A 20,359-nucleotide genomic window follows, 5' to 3' on the forward strand; every position below is an offset into this window, starting at 1 on the left:
GAAAGGTGCAATTTTTTAAATCTAATACAAAATACAAGAAGGAAAGAGGTTAGAAGACATTGGGGTAGGAGCGTGAAAGAACTCAGCAGCAAACCATGAGCGCCAGCAAAACAGAAGACAGGAGAGGAGGAGAAGAAATGTTAGTTTTAAGACACCCTAGTTCTGAGACGCGGTCACAGGCCAGCTCAGCAGCGCTCAGCGCGGCGCACCTTCCCAATCCTCCTGTGATCCTGGGTCTTGGTCTCCTCCTGCAGCTTCTCCCAGGCTGTCATCATCTGGTCATCAGGAAAGGATATCCCGTAGACCCTCTGCAGCGTTTCCATTTCAGGGTTACCCTCCCAATATGCTGAGGAATTCTAAACATCAGATGAGATTTGGGTAAACACACCAAACCCTTGGTTACAAATAAAACTGCTCTGAAATATGTACAGCTGGTTCATACCAGGGGCCTGAGCTACCGTGGACTTTGGTATCAGCCGGGTATCCTGGAACCACTGCCCCGTGGATGCCAAGGGATGACTGTACACAATTCCTCACCCTAACATCAGCATAGCTTACTTAAAGATGAGTTTTTGTAGACTTGGAATCTTAAATTGTTTCTAACTAAACCTTCCCAGCCCAAATTATACCATTAATCAGTAAATTATGTACTCAGTCTGCTGTGGATTCTAGGGATGAAAAGTGAGAAAGAAAGTGTGGAACTGAGGGAAGGCCAAGCACCGAGTGCATCACCCAGGAGAGGGCAGTGGAGGAAGAGGTGTGGGGACATGAAGGCCAGCCTTGCTGACTGTCATCACCCTTCCTCCACCTGTAAGAAAACCAAGGCCTGGGAAGGGCAGGACGGTGATGTCAGTCTCATGCCTCTTGATTCCAGAGTGTGTTTGCTGCATCATACCACTCTATCCCTTTATTTTCTCCTTTTCCTACAGTACGTTATTCTTACATGCAGATAAACATTCTTGTTCACATTAGGGCAATTCAAGAAAACAATAGTATGCAGAACAATATTGTAATATAGATAAAAAAGAAATGCACTGTAACATGTATAGTAAGGTTAAATGATAAACAATTAAAGGCTACATATAATGTTCTAATTACCAAAATTCTAAAAAATTATATTATTTTTAGAAGCCCACATAAAAATCAAATATGGATGTAGTGTTTCTAAGAGGCATGGTGTTCAGGTTATACAAGATATTATTGAATATCTAGTTCATCTTAAGTTTACTATATTAAGAAAAAAATCAATACTTACCTTGAAAATTTTTATCTCTTTAATTTTTCCAGTGTGTCTTACATGGGGGCCTTTACAAAGGTCAACTAGTGGACCACACCTGTAATAAAATATTTAAAACATGCCCAGGCACAGTTATAGCTTTTGGGACTATTCATTAGAAACCATGTTCTATGTTTTGGGGCAATGTTTAATTTAGGAACAACTTAATTTAAATGAATTTTTAATTTAAGGAGCAAGAAAGAGGCGATTCACCTAGTCTCAGATCCCAGCCTTCCCTCCTTCGCTCACATTCAAAAGCCACAGAATCCTTGGAAAGAAACTGTGCAGACAGAGACACCACTTTTCATTGTCACACCCTAAGGCTCCTAAAAACCTTCACTGTCTTAAAATCAGATAGCCATTTCCCTGCTCTACACTAATTTTCAAAACCAAAATTATATGACAGTTATAAAAAATGCGTTAAGTTGATATTTTACATTAAAAATAAACTTCACCAAACCCACAGAATGCACACCAACAGTGAAGCACGCTATAAGCATCGGTGTAGATGGATTGTAACTCATTTCCCACCTCTGGTGGGTAATCTTGACCATGGGGAAGTTGTGCATATATGGGGGCAAGGGTGTATGGGAACTCTCTGCATCTTCTTCTAAATTTTGCTGCGAACCTAAACGGCTCTAAAAAATAGTCTACTTAAAAAATAAATAAATTCAAGGGTTTTTGTTTGTTTTAAGGCCCTCTGATTTCATGACAAAATGTCTAATTGTCTCTTGGTTTAGAAAAACAGCATACTGACTTAACAACGTAAATCTCAGGCAAAGGTTTAGATCAGAGACGACACTGCTATTAAAGCACACGGGGCTGCAGGTGGGGACTCGCCTGCACGTATAATGAACAAGGGACCACTAAACCCTAACAAGCGCAGACTTTTCTCCAAGTACAGAAACATTAACAGAGTTAAGATACCAATAATGTGGGTCTGAGGGAAGGTGACTTAACGTCAACCAATTTAAGGAAAATTTAGTAAAGAAAAAAAGTTGTTCCTTAACTATTCCAACCAATTTTAAGTATTTTTAAAGTTCATTGGTTAAAAAGTTAAAAATTACAATGAATACATAAAGGGACTGGATTATTCACCAAAGTACAATGAAGCTTTAAACATGAAAACATCATTTCTCTGAATGACCAGGCTTTTATGTATTGTTCTCTGTCCAAGATGGAGGTTGTAAGTCAATGCTCAGAGAAATGGAAAAAAATGCCTGATTAGCATGAAAGACTTTAATAAGCTAATCTTTAAATAATTCCATAGAAAAAAGCCATTTATTTTCAAAAAATTAAATACAAGCCATTCCAATTGATAGAATAAGCATCAATGTTGACCTAAGTTAAAAAAAAAAAACAAAATGTCAAGTATTAAAAGCCAGAAATTTAAAACTTAGCATACCTTTTCAATTTCTTCATTTATTTTTAAACTTTAAAATGATTATACTGACACTTTTTTGTATTATAGGTAATAAATAACAAAATCTTATCAGGTCATTGGAGAGCAGCAAAACTAAGATAAGCATGGTATCCACCTTCAGCATAAAATGGCCATGTGTTCATATTATCATTTAAGAAATGCACTGTGGGGACTTCCCTGGTGGTGCAGTGGTTGAGAATCCGCCTGCCAATGCAGGGGACACGGGTTTGAGCCCTGGTCCGGGAAGATCCCACATGCCACGGAGCAACTAAGCCCGTGCACCACAACTACTGAGCCTGCACTCTAGAGCCTGTGAGCCACAACTATTGAGCTTGCGTGCCACAACTACTGAAGCCCACGTGCCTAGAGCCCGTGCTCCGCAACAAGAGAAGCCACCACAGTGAGAAGTTCACGCATGGCAACGAAGAGTAGCCCCTGCTCACTGCAACTAGAGAACGCCCACGTGCAGCAATGAAGACCAAACACAGCCAAAAATAAATAAATACAATAAATAAATTAATTTTTTTAAAAAAAGAAATGCGGGCTTCCCTGGTGGCGCAGTGGTTGAGAGTCCGCCTGCCGATGCAGGGGATGCGGGTTCGTGCCCCGGTCCGGGAAGATCCCACATGCCGCGGAGCGGCTGGGCCCGTGAGCCATGGCCGCTGAGCCTGCGTGTCCGGAGCCGCAATGGAAGAGGCAACAACAGTGAGAAGGCAGCGAACCGCCAAAAAAAAAAAAAAAAGAAAAGAAATGCACTGTGCACAGCTGTGCATAAAGGGGGTATAATTTTACTCACAGTACAGTTAAGTCAGAGAACCATAGTACTTGAGTGTGGAAAGGAAGTTCCCCGTGGAGGATATTTGTGGTCGTACTTATACAGGGACCAGGTCTTCTCCGATGGGACCGTGAAGGTCACAGGCAGCCAGAGAGCAGGACACACAGGAACGGAGACGAGCAGTACGCACAAGGCAGCTGAACAAGTGGCCAGTAAAAGGGGTTGGGAGCCTAATGCCCAGCAAAACTAAGTGGTTTGGGTAGGGGCACCCACTGGTCTCTGCTTCCCACCACTTCTTGTCTCACTGTGAGTCCAGCTGACGCCTGGAGGGTAATGCTCTTGGACCCCAAGCAGTGGAGAGCGTGGTAAGAGGCAGAGAATCACTGCCCGAGGAGATGGCCCATGACAGCTCCCACCGCCCCTCAATAAGAATGTGGGAGGACAAACAGAATTCCTTTCCCTAACAGTCCCCCAAAATGTGAGGCCCTGAGAACACAGTCTTAACCACAGGGAGAAAGAGGCTGCTACAGCTAACATCCAGAAAACAGAATGTGGGTTTTTAGTACCATCCTAATAAATACAAATGAGAAAATAACAATTCCCCTTTGGTGATAACATTTCAGAGTCCCCACCTACAGTAGTACTATACCAACCATGCAAATTTATAAACAGACCACCCACCAAAGACAGACTTGCTACTGTTAATGCCTTCAGATGTACCACTGAGCAGTGTTTAAAATTCACACACACTTTACCTGTAAACTGTGGTCGTTGGCGTGTTAATGTTCTCCTTTAGGATGCGGCATTTAAATTTATTGTACTACAAAGAAAAATACATTTACATATTATCACACAAAATGTTTAACTGGGAAAAAATGTTAACTTTTTTCAACACACCCTGAATGGGCATCTGCTATGTTCTAGGTGTTGAGACTGTGGGGATACAAAGAGCTGTCAGCCCAGAGCTGTGCCATGCAGGACGGGAGCCTACTGAGCATTTGAAATGCAACTGATCTGAAATGAGGTGTACCACAAGGGCAAAACACTGGATTTCAGAGGCATAATGTGAAAAGAAGAAAATAAAATAGCTCACTAATTACTTTTTATGTTGGTTACATGTTGAAGCAATATTTTTGATTTATTGGGTTAAATAAAATGTTATAAAAATTAATTCCATCTTTCTTTTACTTTTAAAAGGTGGCTACCAGAAAATTTAAGATGACATATGTGGCTCAGATTTGTGGATCTCATTATTGGACAGCACTGCTCTCGAAGATTCCAATTTTAACTACATGAAGTAAATAAAATTCTGAGGACACGTAAAAATTAAAAACGGGAACCCTCCTGCACTGTTGGTGGGAATGTAAATTGATACAGCCACTATGGAGAACAGTATGGAGGTTCCTTAAGAAACTAAAAATAGAACTACCACATGACCCAGCAATCCCGCTCCTGGGCATATACCCAGAGAAAATCATAATTCAAAAAGATACATGTACCAAAATGTTCACTGCAGCACTATTTACAATAGCCAGGACATGGAAGCACCTAAATGTCCATTGACAGATGAATGGATAAAGAAGATGTGGCACATGTATACAGTGGAATATTACTCAGCCATAAAAAAGAACGAAATTGAGTTATTTGTAGTGAGGTGGATGGACCTAGAATCTGTCATACAGAATGAAGTAAGTCAGAAAGAGAAAAACAAATACCGTATGCTAATGCTTATATATGGAATTTTAAAAAGTGGTACTGATGAACCTAGTGGCAGGGCAAGAATAAAGACACAGGTGTAGAGAATGGACTTGAGGGCACAGCGGGGGGCAGGCGGAAGCTGGGATAAAGTAAGAGAGTGACATGGACATATATACACTACCAAATGTAAAATGGTTGGCTAGTGGGAAGCTGCTGCATAGCACAGGGAGATCAGCTGAGTGCTTTGTGATGACCTAGAGGGGTGGGATAGGGAGGGTGGGAGGGAGGCTCAAGAGGGAGGGGATATGGGGATATATGTTTACATACAGCTGATTCACTTTGTTGAACAGTAGAAACTAACACAACATTGTAAAGCATTTTTACTCCAATAAAGATGTGAAAAAAAAATTAGCAGAAAACCCCAAACGAAAGAGGAAAACCCAGAATTTTATATGGTATTATACATATTGTTGAATTCAATAGCCGGAGTACTAACAACACTCAGAATTAATCAGATTTATAAAACACACATATGAAACTATTCCCCTGGCCCTTCACCTACCTATGTCTGCATTAAAAATTCAACCAACCCGTTTGGAACAATTTGGTGAGCAGTGGCCAATTATTTGTTAAAACCAGTCGTCTGTGTTAAATATTGTTCACGTTCCCGGCACGAACTCACCTTAAACAGGTCCAGCAGGGCCTCCTTGCTGACTTCCAACCTTTCGAAAGGCTGCTGCTCTTTGATGATGGCCTTGCACGTGCTCTCCAGCGCTGGCAGCTCTGTGCTGGACACGGCCCTGCAGGGAAAAGCAGCGAGAATCAGCACAGATTGATCAGACATGACCTTAGACCTGTGGCCTTTGTCACCAGCTGACTAGCCTTCTACATTGAGGAACGTGGTTCTTTACTGTCCAGGACTTCAGAGGGTCAGTCATCCTTTCACAAGGCAGGTAACCCTACTTCTCAAAGAGGGAGACAGAGGCGTCAGCTGATGAACTGCCCTCGGTTCTCTGAACAGCCCCGTTGGACACTCCCCAGCTGGACCACAAGCTCCTCCGGGGCCTGATCATCTGGGCAGTCTTCCTCATTCTTCACATGTTTACGTTTTTGTTCAAAAGCGTAGTGTGGAGCGTGCGCCATGCCCCTGCCCTAGACCAGGAGATCCAGGCTGGGAGGAAGCTCTGAGAGTGTGAACTACAGGTCAGCCGGCCTCCGCTGGGCAGTCCTGGCTCCTCTCAGGAACCCCTGTCTGTGCTCACACCCCTCCAGCCCTGTGGGCCACCTGCATTCCTCAAACAAGCCACACACACCCCGACCCAGGGCTGTTCCACAGAGGCCTGGGACGTTCTTCCCCCACCAGCCTCAGAGCTCGCTCCCTCTCTCCCTCCGTCCCACCCCTGCTTCAAGGTCACTGAGCTCTCAGTTGACCGGCTGCCTGCTCAGGCCCCCACCTCCCCTTCACAGCCCTCACCACCTCATCACCTCCGACAGCAGACGGCTGCGTGTCTGTCTATGTCTGTCTCCCCCATCCAGACTGCTGAGCCCACGAGGACAGGCTGATCTGTCCAGTGCAGAGTCAGCAGCACCAAACCCAGAGCACACAGGGGCGTCAACACGTCCTGCGGAATGACTCCGGGGGGGACTACGCTGGACAGGCTGGGAGCAGGAGCTGCAGAGTGCCGGGCGCTCGGTTAGGGAGGGGTCACTTTGACAGCGTGGAGGTGGCAGATGGCGGGAAAATGTACCACGGTCGTCGAGGCAAGGATGCTGGGGGTCTATGTTAAGGCAGAAGGTGGGGGAGAACTACTTAGGGGATAAGACTGGCAGAACTGGATGGAGTGACTGGGGGGGGTAGGGGTGGCAAGGAGCAGGGTGGGCTTGGGAAGACCCTCAGGTTTTGATTTGAGAGCTGGTGGTTTCCTTAAGGGCGACGAGGGATATGGAGAAGGAGGTGGGCCAGGGCTGGGCCTGCTGCTTGTGATTTCAAGCACAGATCTACTTGAGGAACATGAGGCCGCTGCGAACCAGCACCTCTGGCACCAGCTGTGGGACATGTGTGGCTGGGGTGGACAGCGCCCTTGACCATCACGGCACAGAGCTGAACTATGTCCTCTCCAGGGATTAACCCTACAACTCTGGTCCGAATTAGTAGTTTGCCCTAGCCAAGTCTCAGGTTACATAAATAGTGTATCACATCCTTCTCAAGAAAAGAAAGAAAACAATTTGAGAAGTTACCCTTGAATCTAAACTCATAAAAAATAATACTGTTCATAAATGGTGACCTAATCTATAATCACATTCTGCAATAGGTATTCACTACACTAATGTGTAACCACTATAAACACATGCACTCAGAGGCGTTACCTGTCTTTGAGGAACATGTCGTAGTAGAACCCGCAGTCGGTAGGTGGCCCGCAGCACAGGAGGCCCCCGTAGTGGAGCTCCAGGGCTTCCCCGAGGACGTGGGCACTGGAGTGCCAGTACACCTGCAGGCAGGACAGAGGCCGCGGCCACGACCACGGGTCACCGGAAGCCATCAGGCAGACAAGAGGACAAGCAAGCACGTGGATACAGTGTAAGGGGACAGACACTGGGACACAAGGCAGCATCAATCTCTGGCGACTGCTGACGAGAGATGCTTCCTGAGCCCTGTCTGGAATCCCTGGCAGCCGGCTGCTTGGTTCTAACGTGCAGCTGCTGCTCTGTGTGGCACTGAAGCCCAGCTCCTAAACCACTTCCTTCTGTGCCTTGACCACCAAGCAGAGCAGCCGCCCAGAGCCGGTCCAGGCCCAGCGCAGAGGAACGCCAGGGAGTGCTGGGCATGGGCCCCTTTCCTCCTCCTCCAGGCAGCCTCTCTGAATCAGATTCGAGGCCACAGCGGCTGCTCATGACATCACTCACGTTAACAAGATTCTGCGTCTACACAGCAGTCTTCACGTGCTGAGTAGCACGTGGCTGTGGAAGTCTGAAAGATAACTCAAGACAGAGGGGTCACTGAGGACTGTCTGCTGGCTGCCGGGGTCCCCTGGGCAGGGTGTACATTTGTTAATTCACTGCAGTCCAAGGGCCAGTCATTAGCTCTACAAGTTCAGAAAGTTGACTGGGTTTTGAATTACCAAGGAATCAATGGTCTATGGATACATTAAAACTAACCAGTCACCAAATATCAATAAGTATAGATGCCAAAGGAACAAGACAATCGAGTCCTCTGGCAGCACTTTCCTCAGTTACATAGGAAACAAATTGCAATTAGAAAGCTGTCTGAGATAATAAACCGGAGTAGAGGGAGTTAGCTGGCTGAGCAGGCTCCGTGCAATCCCGACCCGGGGCACCAGGCCTAGAGGCAGAACCCTCTGCTTGGGATGGTACAGGATGGCAGGCTGGCTGCCAGCGTCAGCCCAAGTACCTCCTTCGGTGCATTGTGCACACCTGGAAATCGCCTGAGCCAAACACTGTGTTAGGTGCTGGAGACACAGGAGAGAAAGAAATGCGAGCCACTGGCCTCAGGCGGTTTGCAGCCTAGTGGGGAGAGGGCAGGCAACAAACCTCTAAGTGCATCATCGCAAGACAAGAAGCGTATTTAAAAGAAGATGAGGGCTTCTCTGGTGGCGCAGTGGTTGAGAGTCTGCCTGCCGATGCAGGGGACACGGGTTCGTGCCCCGGTCCGGGAAGATCCCACATGCCGCGGAGCGGCTGGGCCTGTGAGCCATGGCCGCTGAGCCTGCGCGTCGGAGCCTGTGCTCCGCAACGGGAGAGGCCACAACAGTGAGAGGCCCACATACCGCAAAAAAAAAAAAAAAAAAAAAAAAGAAGATGAACAGGGTGCTGTAATTAAGAATCACGGCGGACGCCCTGTATTCACAGCGTGGTTAGGGTTGGGGGGATGTACCACAAAGCAGCTTGTGGAAGGGTGACAGGTAAGAACAGGCCAGCGACCATGCAGGCCTTGGAGAGGGATTTGAGCTTTATTCTAATGCAGTGGGATGTATTAAAAGGTTTTAAGCAGAAAAGAAATGATTGAATTTACATTTAAAACATAGGGCATCACAGAACTAGCAGCTTGGGTTCTTACATATATCTGGTTTTGTTTACACCTCAGATAAGTACCTTGTTTACACCTCAGATAAGTACCTATGCTTCCTGAGCATGAGGTCCCAGCAGCACATCGCTGACTGCTCCTGGGACTTCCGCAAAGATTTAGAGCAGAACGAATACCCACATACATTCTCCTGCTGGACAGCATGCTTGCAAAAGGAAATATCTATTAGATATATTTTAGACTTGAAAGCTCTACCATTTTATAAAATGCTCCTTGTTTCTGGTGTGCGTACTTATCAACTTTACATGAACATTCTTGCTGTCACTTTCAACATGAATTTACCTAGAGGGTGAGGACTATTTACTTTCCTATGTTACATCATGCACTAAATAGTCTTGTAAATAGAAGCATCTTTTAAAATAGAAGTTTAAGAGTTTGCTATACAAAGGAGACGGATTTTTCTGTAAAGTAAAAAATGCTTTACAAAATCATTAATTTTATCATCTTGTAGATCTGAGTTTTCTAGATTTGCTTTTCTAGGATTTCTTTTTCATGGATATGCATTAAATATTCATAAATGGGTTTCTGCTCAAAATCTTAATATGTTCATAGTAACAGGAAAATAAAATCCAAGAACAAAAAAAAACCTCTCTGTTACTAAATTACACTAAAAGAAGCATTGAGGGCTTGGAAAAGTTACTGAAGCATCCTGAGCCTGTGTACTATTAACACGGTACCTGTGTGAAAAGGTAAGTGCAGACTCAGGGAGATAATGTACACAAGGGGCTGGGGCTGGTGCCTGGCACGGAACATTCTCATTTTCATAAACAACCACAAGTATTTCGGAAGCCATGCAATGTGACACCAGGTGCCATGTTAGTATCAGGGTAGGCAGAGGGGCGGGCTGATGAGACACTCCAGAAACATTCCCCAAGATACTATGATAAATAAGTTTTCTCTTTCATGATGTCACTAAACACAGGGGGAAAGAACTCCAAAGAGGTCGACCCCTCCATGGAACATTAAGTTTGGTAGCTCCCCCGGCCCCCCAACCAAACACCTGACAGTCTGAAAGCCTGCAGCAGCCCACTGTTAAAGAATCTGTTAGAGAACAGTGTCTGCAGGTCAACCAAGAGCCAGCTAGTGTGGGAAAGTGCTCAGGTCTCGGCAGGATTCCGCCCTCAGGAGAGGGCTAAAACTAACTGCCGGGCCAGCTACCATGGCTGCTCCTACTTGCTTCTCTGGAGGCTGACACCACCCGAAAGTGTCTAGTCGTTTATTCCCTTGCTCACTACCCCTCCCACCAGTGAACTCTCTGTAGCAGGAGCCTCTGCCGCCCCACAAGGTCTGGCATGTGCACCCAACAGCTTAGATACTGGTCAGCTGACTGAGGGAATCAATACGTGTTCACAAGTTCTGGGGTGACAGCTGGCATATAGTTAGGTGACAGCTGTTTGGGTTAGATCTTAAGTGAGAAAAACTAAATAATACATATAAGCTATGTATTTCATTTAAAACCTGCTCTTTCTGAATCACTTTTAAATATGGTGTTATTAATATTATATTTATTAAACACCAACAAATGCATTTTAAACCTTAGAAGGCCACAAAACCCATCATTCTTGACTTCGGTATGTGGCGTCATAATTACATAATGTAACTGACAACATAAATAGCCGAAGTACAGTGGGTTGGTCTTTAAACACTTACAGTTTGGGCTTCCTTGTCCTCAAACGTGAGCAGCTCTAGGGTGGTGTCCCCTTCCAGCGGACGGTCCAGGTCCCACAGCTCCCCATTCACTTTGGCTATCACTGTGCTTTCTGCCAGCTCCTGACTGGTGAGAGAACAGTCACGTGGGCGTTAACGCATCACAGGCTAAAACAAAAGATGGAAATGATTTCCAGGGTTTCTTTCTTTAGTGGAAAGTACAAATGTAAACTAATAGGATAGATTTTTTAAAAATTCTGTAACACTTATTTTAAGTACAAAAGTAATAAGATACGTTCACTGTAAAAACTCAGAAAACAGAGAATGCACAGAATAAAATAAAAATCACATAAATCTCACCATCCAGATATCACCACTCATATAACATTCTGGCACATGTTTTTCCAGTCTTTATCTATACCCGCCCCTCCTTCACACACTCATCCCCCCCACACACACAGGCACACACCCCCATCATAAAAAAACATAGTTGCCTACATAATTTTCTTCACAACCATGCCATCAGACAGACTCCCAGAACATTCTGGAAGGACCACACTGATTAAGGAAGCCTCCTCCTGCACACCAGGTCGTTGTGTGCTATCAGAGCGTACACTGCACAGACATCCGTGCACAGGCGGCTTTGTTCTTTGGTGACTTTTCTGGGAATAGGCCTTTGGAAGTAAAACTGTCAGGTCAAAGAGCATGTACCTCTGAAGGACTGCTGATAAATATTGTTTGAATGTACCACTTCCACGCACCCCGATTTTTTCAAACTTTGCCAATGTGATGTTGGAAATGGTTGTTTTAATTTGGTTTATTGGATTATAAATGTTTACTGGCCAGTTTACTTTTATGAACTGTCCGTGTCCTTTGCCTATTTTCTACTGAGGTGTTGATCCTTTTCCTTTGTGTGTGTGTGTGTGTGTGTCTTTTCATTAACATTTATTGCTTGAAAATTACTGACAAAAATAACATGTTAAGAGAAGAGACCTAGAAAGCATAGAAAAGCACAAAGAAAAAAAATCACCCTCTGGACTTCCCTGACGGTCTAGTGGTTATGACTTCATGCTTCCAACGCAGGGGGGTACAGGTTCGATCCGTGGTTGGGGAACTAAGATCCCACGTGTGCAGCCAAAAAAAAGATTCACCCTCAATCCAGTCACTCAGAAATTACTGTTAACATTTGCTGTCCGTCTTTCCACTTTTTTGGATAAATACATACACCAATGTAAAAATTTTAATAGTATTACTCTTTATGTTATATGATAACCTACTTTTTAAACTTAACAATAAACCATGACATTTTCCCCAACAGCAAACAGACTTGTAAAACATGCTATTTGACAGCTGCAGTAGAACAGCAAACAGACTTGTAAAACATGCTATTTGACAGCTGCAGTAGAACTAAGATTTGCTTAATGAACCCACTATTGCTGGGATTTGGGTTATTTCTTTGTGGGTTTTGGTTTTTCTTGTTTTATTTTGACAATGACAAATAAAGCTGCAATGGACATTCTTGAACATACATCTCAGTTCCTGATTATTTTCTCAGGAAAAATTCTAGAAGTAAAACTACTGAGTCAAGGGATAAGCACTTTTAATGACTTTAATTGGACTATATTACCAAATTTTCCTATCAGAAGAGGGTCCCAAAATACCTTTCTCTGTGCTCTCACCTTCAGGAGTACAAAATTGTGTCATCTTGACAATGTAACGTTTTCATTTGCATTTCTGTGAGTAACTTGAGCAGGGGCACAGCACTGTGGTTAACAGCACACACTCTAGGGTCAGGCCAACCTGGGGTTAAACACTGGACAATTTACTCAGCTTTTCTAAGCCTCGGTTTCCTCGTCAGCAAGATGGGAATTACAGGACCTTCCTCATATATTTATCCTAAGGATTAAATAAGGTGTACTCATAATAAGAACTTAATACACATTCAGTATTGTTATCAGTGGAGTAGAATTTTATCTTCACCTTCGCTGGCCATGCCAGGCTGCTAAGGGCTCCTCAAGCCCATTCTCTCTGTCCTCTACAATCAGTGCCTGGCCATCCTTGCAGCAGGAGGCAGCCACGTGGCTTAGGTGGAGGCAGAAGCGGTGTCCAGCACTGCCATATCTCAGCCTTAACACCACACAGGGCACCTGTCCATCCGGCCCTCTGTAGATGGAGCACACATGCTACGACTTTTGGGCCATACGGACAAAGGAACACTGTACCAGACCACCCAACAGCCAGATGGAAGGAATTTAGGTCCCCAAATAAACATATGGAGAAGCGCTGCCTGCCAACCTGGACCCTGCACCCCCAGACTGCTGTCAGAGAGGCTCTAGTCGTATTTAAGGCACTAAGTTTTCTGTGGCCTGTTGCAGCAGCTTAGCCTGTGCCTTAACTAACGCAGAAATAAGGGCCTGCAAGTGAGTAACAAAAACAAATCATCTGACATTGGCTTAGCGGATGGGCGGTGGGTTACACAGAAAGAGGTACTCAGACGTGGAAAGCCAATAACCCTGTTACAGCATAACAAAGTGTCTCCTAAGACTTGCAGGCAAATAATGTGCTTACGATGCCTGTAGCACATGAGTAAACGGTTATACAAAGGCAAACGCTGGGATACACTGGGTAACTCTCGTGGCTTTTAACAAAATACTGCCAGGCCAAGGTAAGCTCAGACGGTATTTGTCCCCTTGCGAGGGAGGCTCTCTCCGCACGTGGCCTGTAAGCCGAACTGAATGGGAGTTCAGAAGTGTGAGGCTGTGCAAGATGCAAAAACAATCTTCTGTCCCAAAGAGCAGGAGGAACAGCCCTTCTCAAAGGCCGCACAGAGACAGACAACACAGGCTGGTCCAGCTACAAGGATCAGAGCCCGCAACCTACAGTTTTGTCTGATCTTGGCCCATTTAACTGAGGGAGGGAGGAACAAGCAAAGGACAAAGGCCAGGGAGTAAAAGGGTGAGAAGTCTCTGTCTAGGAGAAATCTTCAGTATGGTTACTTTCACGGGAAACTGACTAGAAGCTTCTAGTTAATTGCTTGAGGGAATTGTTTTGCCAAACAAACTACAAGCCCAGCTTACAAGTACCTGTCACTGATCCTCAGGAGCCCTGAGCCCCACATGTGCACCAGCAGGAGCCGCACCAGCAAACCCCGCGGCCTCCACCATGAACAACTGCCCGCACTTCAGATGCGGCAAGTGAAGGCCAGGGACAACGACAAGCCCTCCAAATTGCAAAATCAGGGCCGACAGAGGGCGGTGGACAAGAGAGCTGCTCCCAGAGGACAAAGGGTGGCCAGATGGTTTGACCCGAGCCCCACCCACAGCCAGGCTGCAGACAAGATCTGGGGGCTCCCGAATACCACTGTCTGCCGCATCACTCCTCTTTTTTCCAAATGACACTTTAATCGTGATTGTGTTTATCCTACCACCATATACACGTGGCATGGGCAGCCTCGTCTATCAGTTTACTTGCTGCTAGAGCACGAGCAGCCAGCCGATGGGGGTGTTGTGTGCTTCACCTGAAAATCCTGGGCTTTCTACTGCCAGGGGCTGGAGTCGTCTCACCGGGAGAGTGAGGGAGTGTGGGGGATGATGCACGGCGGATGCTCACAGGTGTCTGGAGGTCCCAGCAGCACGCCGTGGCGGACGCTGTCCCCAAGACCATCCTTCCTCTCTCCTGTGGTGAGAGTGCCTGGGCTGGACACGTGGCCAGCCAGCAGGAGCTACGTTTCCATTCTCTTACAGGCGGCGTGGCTGTGTGACTAAGCGTGAGCTAACAGGCTGTAGGTGGGAATTAAAACATGCTGCTCCAGGGTCTTGGCCTCAAAGCACCCTTGCTCTCCAGCCGCTCTTCCCCTGCCTGCAAGCAGGTCCATGGGTGTGACCCAGCCTCCACCCCTAGATGTGGACAAACCCTACCTAAGGGGACGGCAGAGCGACAAGATGCAGGGATCTTGGGCCCATGAAGGACTGCCTAGACCAGAGACGCCCACCAGTCTGGCCACCATGAGTCTGTCAGGGGAGAATGTGGCATCTGCCTTATTTAAGCCATGATCTCTAGGGACTCTTTCCTGCAGCAGTTTAGTCAGAAGCCCCTGGGGGGCTCCTGGAAACACAGATGACTAACTGATTCAGCAAGTGTGGGATGGGGCCCAAGAATCTGCTCTTCCATCAAGTTCCCAGGTGATGCTAATGCTGCTGGTTTGGGGACCACATTCCAAGAACTACTCTTCAATGAACTACTATGAACTGTCCTTTGCTCATTTTTTCTGCTGGGGTATTTCCTTGGGATAAATGGCTATGTATAGAATGACTGGATCCAAGGGTTGGGGTTTGCACATTTAAGAAAGAGACTGCGCCTCTGCATCCACCCTCCAGCAGTGCCATTTCCCCAAAATCGTATCAATATTAACCATTATTCATAAATCTTTGACAGACCAATAGATAATACACAATTACTTTAATTTGCATTTCTAAGATTATCTTTTCCTCCTTTTTATGCGTCATTTTTACACATAGCCATTTTTCCTAAGTGTTTTTGACTCTGTCCATCTTTTCCTTAATGATTTGTACCTTACATGTTACACTTCGGAAGGCCGACACTCCCTCAGAGCAGGGAAAATCATCCATGCAATCAAGTCTCAGTAAACCAAGGGAACAGTCAGTATAATTTAATAAAACTATTATTTTTAACTTTATTTTTATAACTGTACACCTTGCTGCACCCTTACTTATTTTAATAGTTTTTCAGTTAATACTCTTCTCTAATTCACTTTTTTAGTTTCCTCCTAGTTTAATTGTTCTTTTTCTAACTGCCTGAGTTGAATTCTTAGTCATTTCATTTTTTTTATTCAATAATAAAAGCCTTCAACACTATAAATCTGTTCCTGATCACCACTTCAGATGTATTACATAGATTTTGAAATATATTCTCTTCATTAGAAGTATTTTCTAAGAATACTCCTTTTTTACTCTTTTTATTTCCAAAAATACTTGTTTTTATTTCTTTTCACCTGAGTATTTTGAAGTTTTTTTAGTTTCCTAGCTTTGTTTTGTCTTGTTGTCATTTAATGCTTACTGAGTTCACAACGGATTTCACTTTGCTCACAGAATGCTAACTGTGTGTTTCTGTATTTTATTAAGATTCTGAGGAACCGAAAGCACAACCACAGGTGCCAAGAGAGGAGGCACCATCTGGGCCACAGCACAGAGATCAGGGACTAGCCACGAAGCCTACCTTAGAGTGTTGTTATTCAGACCATGTAATCTTAATTTTGGGCTATTTGATCAAAAACTGAGAAAGGCATGTTAAAGTCTGCCACTCTTGAGTTCCTATAATCTTGTATTTCTGGTTTGATGCTACGTTATATAACTCATAAAGGTGCGTGACAAATTGGGAATTACACTGTTCTTCTATTTTAAAAATAAGCCTCAGTCTCCCATTCAATGATTCTGTCTAATGATTTAGACAGCCCTAAATTCTGCTGTCTGACGGTAACATTAAGACCACTGCTTTCTTCTTATCAGGTTTGCCTGATATAGCTTTGCCCATGCTTTAGTTTTGGACAATTTTACTTTTTAGACACTCCTGTAACCCCTCTGTCATAAAACTCGAGGGTGGTTTTAAACTAGTACCTGTGGGAATGCAAGTCACTGTACAATGAGAACACGTCCTATAATGAAATGACCTTGTTTCCCAAGCTTGGACAGTCTCTTCAGTGCAGGACGGCTCAGACTTCAATCCACCAACATGCAAATGACTCTCCACGAGGAAACATAAACTTATTTTTGCCTCAAAGCCCGTTCCCAGCACATCTATTCCTCTCTCCTGGAAAGCACAGGAACAGGTTGGGAGGGGCCTTTAGGGTGTATGATATAATAGGATGAAAAATACAATCTTAACCATATTTTTCAAAGGAAATCTGAAGATTTTAATTGTTGAATAGTTTGCTTTTTAAATAATAAGTTTATTTACATGGCAGTTTTGAGCTATAGCTTCCACAGAATTTTATTTAATGCCAGGAATTAACATTAGTCAAAACAACACAACTTCACTGAAGTATCTAATTTCTAGGAAGGTCAAAGCTTCCAGGGCTGATCATAGCTCTAACACATACATCTTCAATCTATAATTAATAGGCCTTTTTGTACATTTCTAGAGTTGCTTTCATTTTCAGAGTATCTCTCATATATAGTATTTTATTTAATCTTTACAATCCCGTAAGGTAAACGATAAAAGTATTATTATTTCCACTTAAGATTTAAGAAAACAGGCTTGGAGGGATCTGCCCACATTGGTCCAAAGACCCACCCACAGTTATTTACTGGTGGAACAATGGCTTGGAGTCAAGCCCAACAAAAGACCTGTAAAATCTCATGGAAATAACTTGATAATGAACCGGGTCAATGTAATGTCGCCTGTCAAGGATTACACATTTTTCTCTACTATGTATTTTTACTAGAACTCTAAAAATTGGACCCTTGAAAGAGAAGGAGATTGTGTTCTGATATTCAATTACGTATTAAATGGCCCCTTTAGAAGCCAAGAGGTAAATAATTACCTAATTACATTTAATTTATTCAATTGAGTAAGAAAAGAATACTTTAGCAGTCCCTAAGAACACATTTTCACTAAGCTCTAGCCCAACACTTAGTACTGATCATCTGCTCCACACTACGGTTTACCTAATTTCAGCAGCCACTTGGTAAGGTGTTGTTTTCCAAGCTTCCCCTTCCACTGTTTTCCCATCAGCCACTCTTACTGTGATCACATTGCTTGTATTCCCCTTTTTTCCATAAATGGCAAGTAAGAGCTGATGATCTTTCTTCAGTATTTCAAAAAGCTTCAATCTTTCCTTCACAAAATTTGGTGGATTCTTCACCTGAAAACCATTAGAATACAGGAGGGTTAACAGACACAGTCCAGTTTTTTCTAACTGCTCAGCTCTAAATAAGCCCCACCCCTTCTCAGCACGCTCAGGTCACGGCCCCCACAAGCCCCTATGACTCTGGGTTCACTCTCACCCCCTGGAGACTCCCCTCCCAGGGTCTAACTCCCTCCTAGCTCTCAGGGTCCTGCGCAAAGCCCTCCTCTTCCAACTACCACACCCACTCGCATCGCCCTTCTCTACAGGTTTAACATGCTCGTGCACAGAGCCACACAACTCAGCCTTTATTGATACACCATCTGACTTTGTTCTCTAGTTGTTTCTCCCGTTTGTCTGAACTCCTCAACCCGATGGATCCCTGAAGCCAAGATCCCTCTGCTCCTACCAAATGTTGATGTGCCTGATCAATTCTGGTTGTTTTAATGATTTATATTTAAAAAGCAAAGAAGCCGGTTTCCTTAACACAAAAGAAGAGCTCTGCTTTCTCAACTTAAATAGACTAAGGAGCCCTTTACAGCTGTGGGGCTGGCTCACCTCTAAGTTAAGACATCTTGTATCTAAGGCTAACAAAATTTTAAACACACTCCTGTGGCCCAAGCCGTAATTTACAGCAACTGGTTTAATTAAAACCCCTGGGCAATTAACTACATAAGCATATTTAAATTATAAGTAGTATTTTATATTATTTCCACAGCAATGACTTACCTCACTGTCAGGCCCGCTTTCCTTCTTCTTTTTAATGTCCTTTCCTTGGCTCTGACTAGGAGGAGGCTGAGAAATAAAGGGAAATAAACAACTCATCCCAATGACAACAAAGAGCAACATATCTGAAGCCCGAAGCAGGAGAGGGACAGGCCAGCAGGCAGCAAGCGTCCCATGTTTAGAGGCTCACGGCTGGGGCTCTCCTGACCATTACCTACAACCTTCAACAGGTAAGCCGTTTTCTGGGGTTCAGTCCTTCCTGAATGTGCACTTTCACATTCTTGCTAAGTACACTTAATATATTTTGCTCTTTAAAGTTTTCCCCCCCTAAATTTTAAACAAATAATGTCCCTGGATTAATGGTTGCATAGCTGCTCCCAGAGACTTTAAATGCACTGTTTCAAGAAGGTGTTGCCCAGGAGCACCACAGTCCGCTGGTACAAGGACTGAGAACACCCACAGTCTGAGAAGGCCTTCAGAACTTAGAAATGCATTACGTTAGAAGGTAAGTGAACCAAAACATTAAAATACGCTATTAAATGACAATATTAAATACGCAAATCTCAAGATAGACCTCCAAAACAAGGCAACAACTAAACACCCCAAACCACCTGTCATAAACAGCTCAGACCAGCCATTCACCAGGGGAAAGGGAAATGTTTCTACATGGAGCTGTTGGTCTTCCTGCCCAAGAAAATAAGTGTGAATTTTAAACACTGCAGCATTTTTTTCAGACAGGAAAATGCTATTTCTGCCACTGAAGAAAATGTGCGCCGAGCAATTTACGGGAAGAGTTGAGACATTACAGCGTTAGGTCAGCCTGGCGATCGCTGGAGACGCAGCGGCCCCGGCGTGTCCAGTCTGTCGCGGGCTCCCGGCCCGAGTGAGAGCGCGGGGCGGGGGGCCGGGAGGGCAGGCCCCGCCCCCGCCCCCGCAGCGCACCTGCCGCCCCAGGGCTCTCAGCGCACGAGCTCCGCCACGCCCTGCGGACAGGCCCCAGCCCGGTACCTGAGTGCCCGCAGCCTCGCGCCCGGCCTCCTGCCGCAGCGCGCTCTCCTGCCGCGCCTGGTGGCTCAGCTCCTCCGCGAGGCACAGCCGCAGGCGGTACAGGCGGTGGCGCAGCTCGCGGTTCTCGGCCCGCAGCTGCGCCACCTCGCGCGTGAGGCACGGCCCCTCGGCCTGGCAGCGGTCGGGCGCGTTCAGCTGCTCGTCTCTCAGGCGGTGGACCTCCGTCCACAGCCAGCGGATGTCCTCCTCCTGCCGCGCCAGGCGCGACGCCACGGCATCCGCCGCCAGGGCCTCGGCCGCCATAGTGTCCGCCTCGCCTCACACAGGTACCGGCGCCCCGTGGGACACAGTCGCCAGCTAAGGGGCGCACTGCGGTGTCCGGGTGGGGGCCCGACGCTATATAAATAGCGGGGCGGGTTGGGGGAAACGGGGTGACGGGGCGGGGCGGTGCTAGCTGTACCGTGTAGGGGCGGGAAGATAGGAGCTGAGGAGGGCGGAGATATGGGGTGGGGCTATAGGAACTGTAGGGGCGGGGTGATGGGGAGGGGTGGGGCCGGCTTGCACTGCAGGGGCGGGCTATAGGAACTGTAGGGGGCGGAGTGAAGGGGAGAGACTGAGCGATAGGAACTGTAGGGAGGGACGATGGGGAGGGGTGGGGCCGGCTGTGCACTGCAGAGGCTGGGCTATTGGAACTGTAGAGGGCGGGGCAAAGGAGAGGGGTGAGGCTGGCTGTGCACTGCAGGGGCAGGGCTGTAGGAACGGGGCGGGGGAGACGGGTTGGGGCGGGGCTGGTGTACCCACATTGGACACGCTTCGGGGCTGGGGGCCAAGACAGGTAGAGT

General features: G+C 45.8%; 1 protein-coding gene across 3 annotated transcripts in view; it reads right to left on the reverse strand.

The window, feature by feature from the left end:
• TARS3 (threonyl-tRNA synthetase 3) overlaps positions 1–19,983 on the reverse strand; it is a 52,546-nt gene extending 32,563 nt beyond the window's left edge. For 2 of the 3 annotated variants that reach the window (XM_079914062.1, XM_079914064.1), the window contains exons 1-9: positions 19,452–19,983; positions 18,513–18,578; positions 17,605–17,801; positions 10,925–11,048; positions 7,540–7,661; positions 5,855–5,972; positions 4,230–4,294; positions 1,256–1,334; positions 210–356 (exon numbers count right to left, since the gene is read on the reverse strand). In XM_079914062.1, coding sequence (XP_079770188.1) covers positions 210–356; positions 1,256–1,334; positions 4,230–4,294; positions 5,855–5,972; positions 7,540–7,661; positions 10,925–11,048; positions 17,605–17,801; positions 18,513–18,578; positions 19,452–19,820 — 1,287 coding nt within the window. In that variant the 5' untranslated portion in view covers positions 19,821–19,983. The remainder of the gene's footprint in view (positions 1–209; positions 357–1,255; positions 1,335–4,229; positions 4,295–5,854; positions 5,973–7,539; positions 7,662–10,924; positions 11,049–17,604; positions 17,802–18,512; positions 18,579–19,451) is intronic. The other variant, XM_079914063.1, reaches the window with a different exon arrangement.
• Between the last annotated feature and the right edge of the window lie 376 nt (positions 19,984–20,359).

Source organism: Stenella coeruleoalba (genome assembly GCF_951394435.1).
Source record: "Stenella coeruleoalba genome assembly, chromosome: 2".
NCBI classification, from domain to species: domain Eukaryota; kingdom Metazoa; phylum Chordata; class Mammalia; order Artiodactyla; family Delphinidae; genus Stenella; species Stenella coeruleoalba.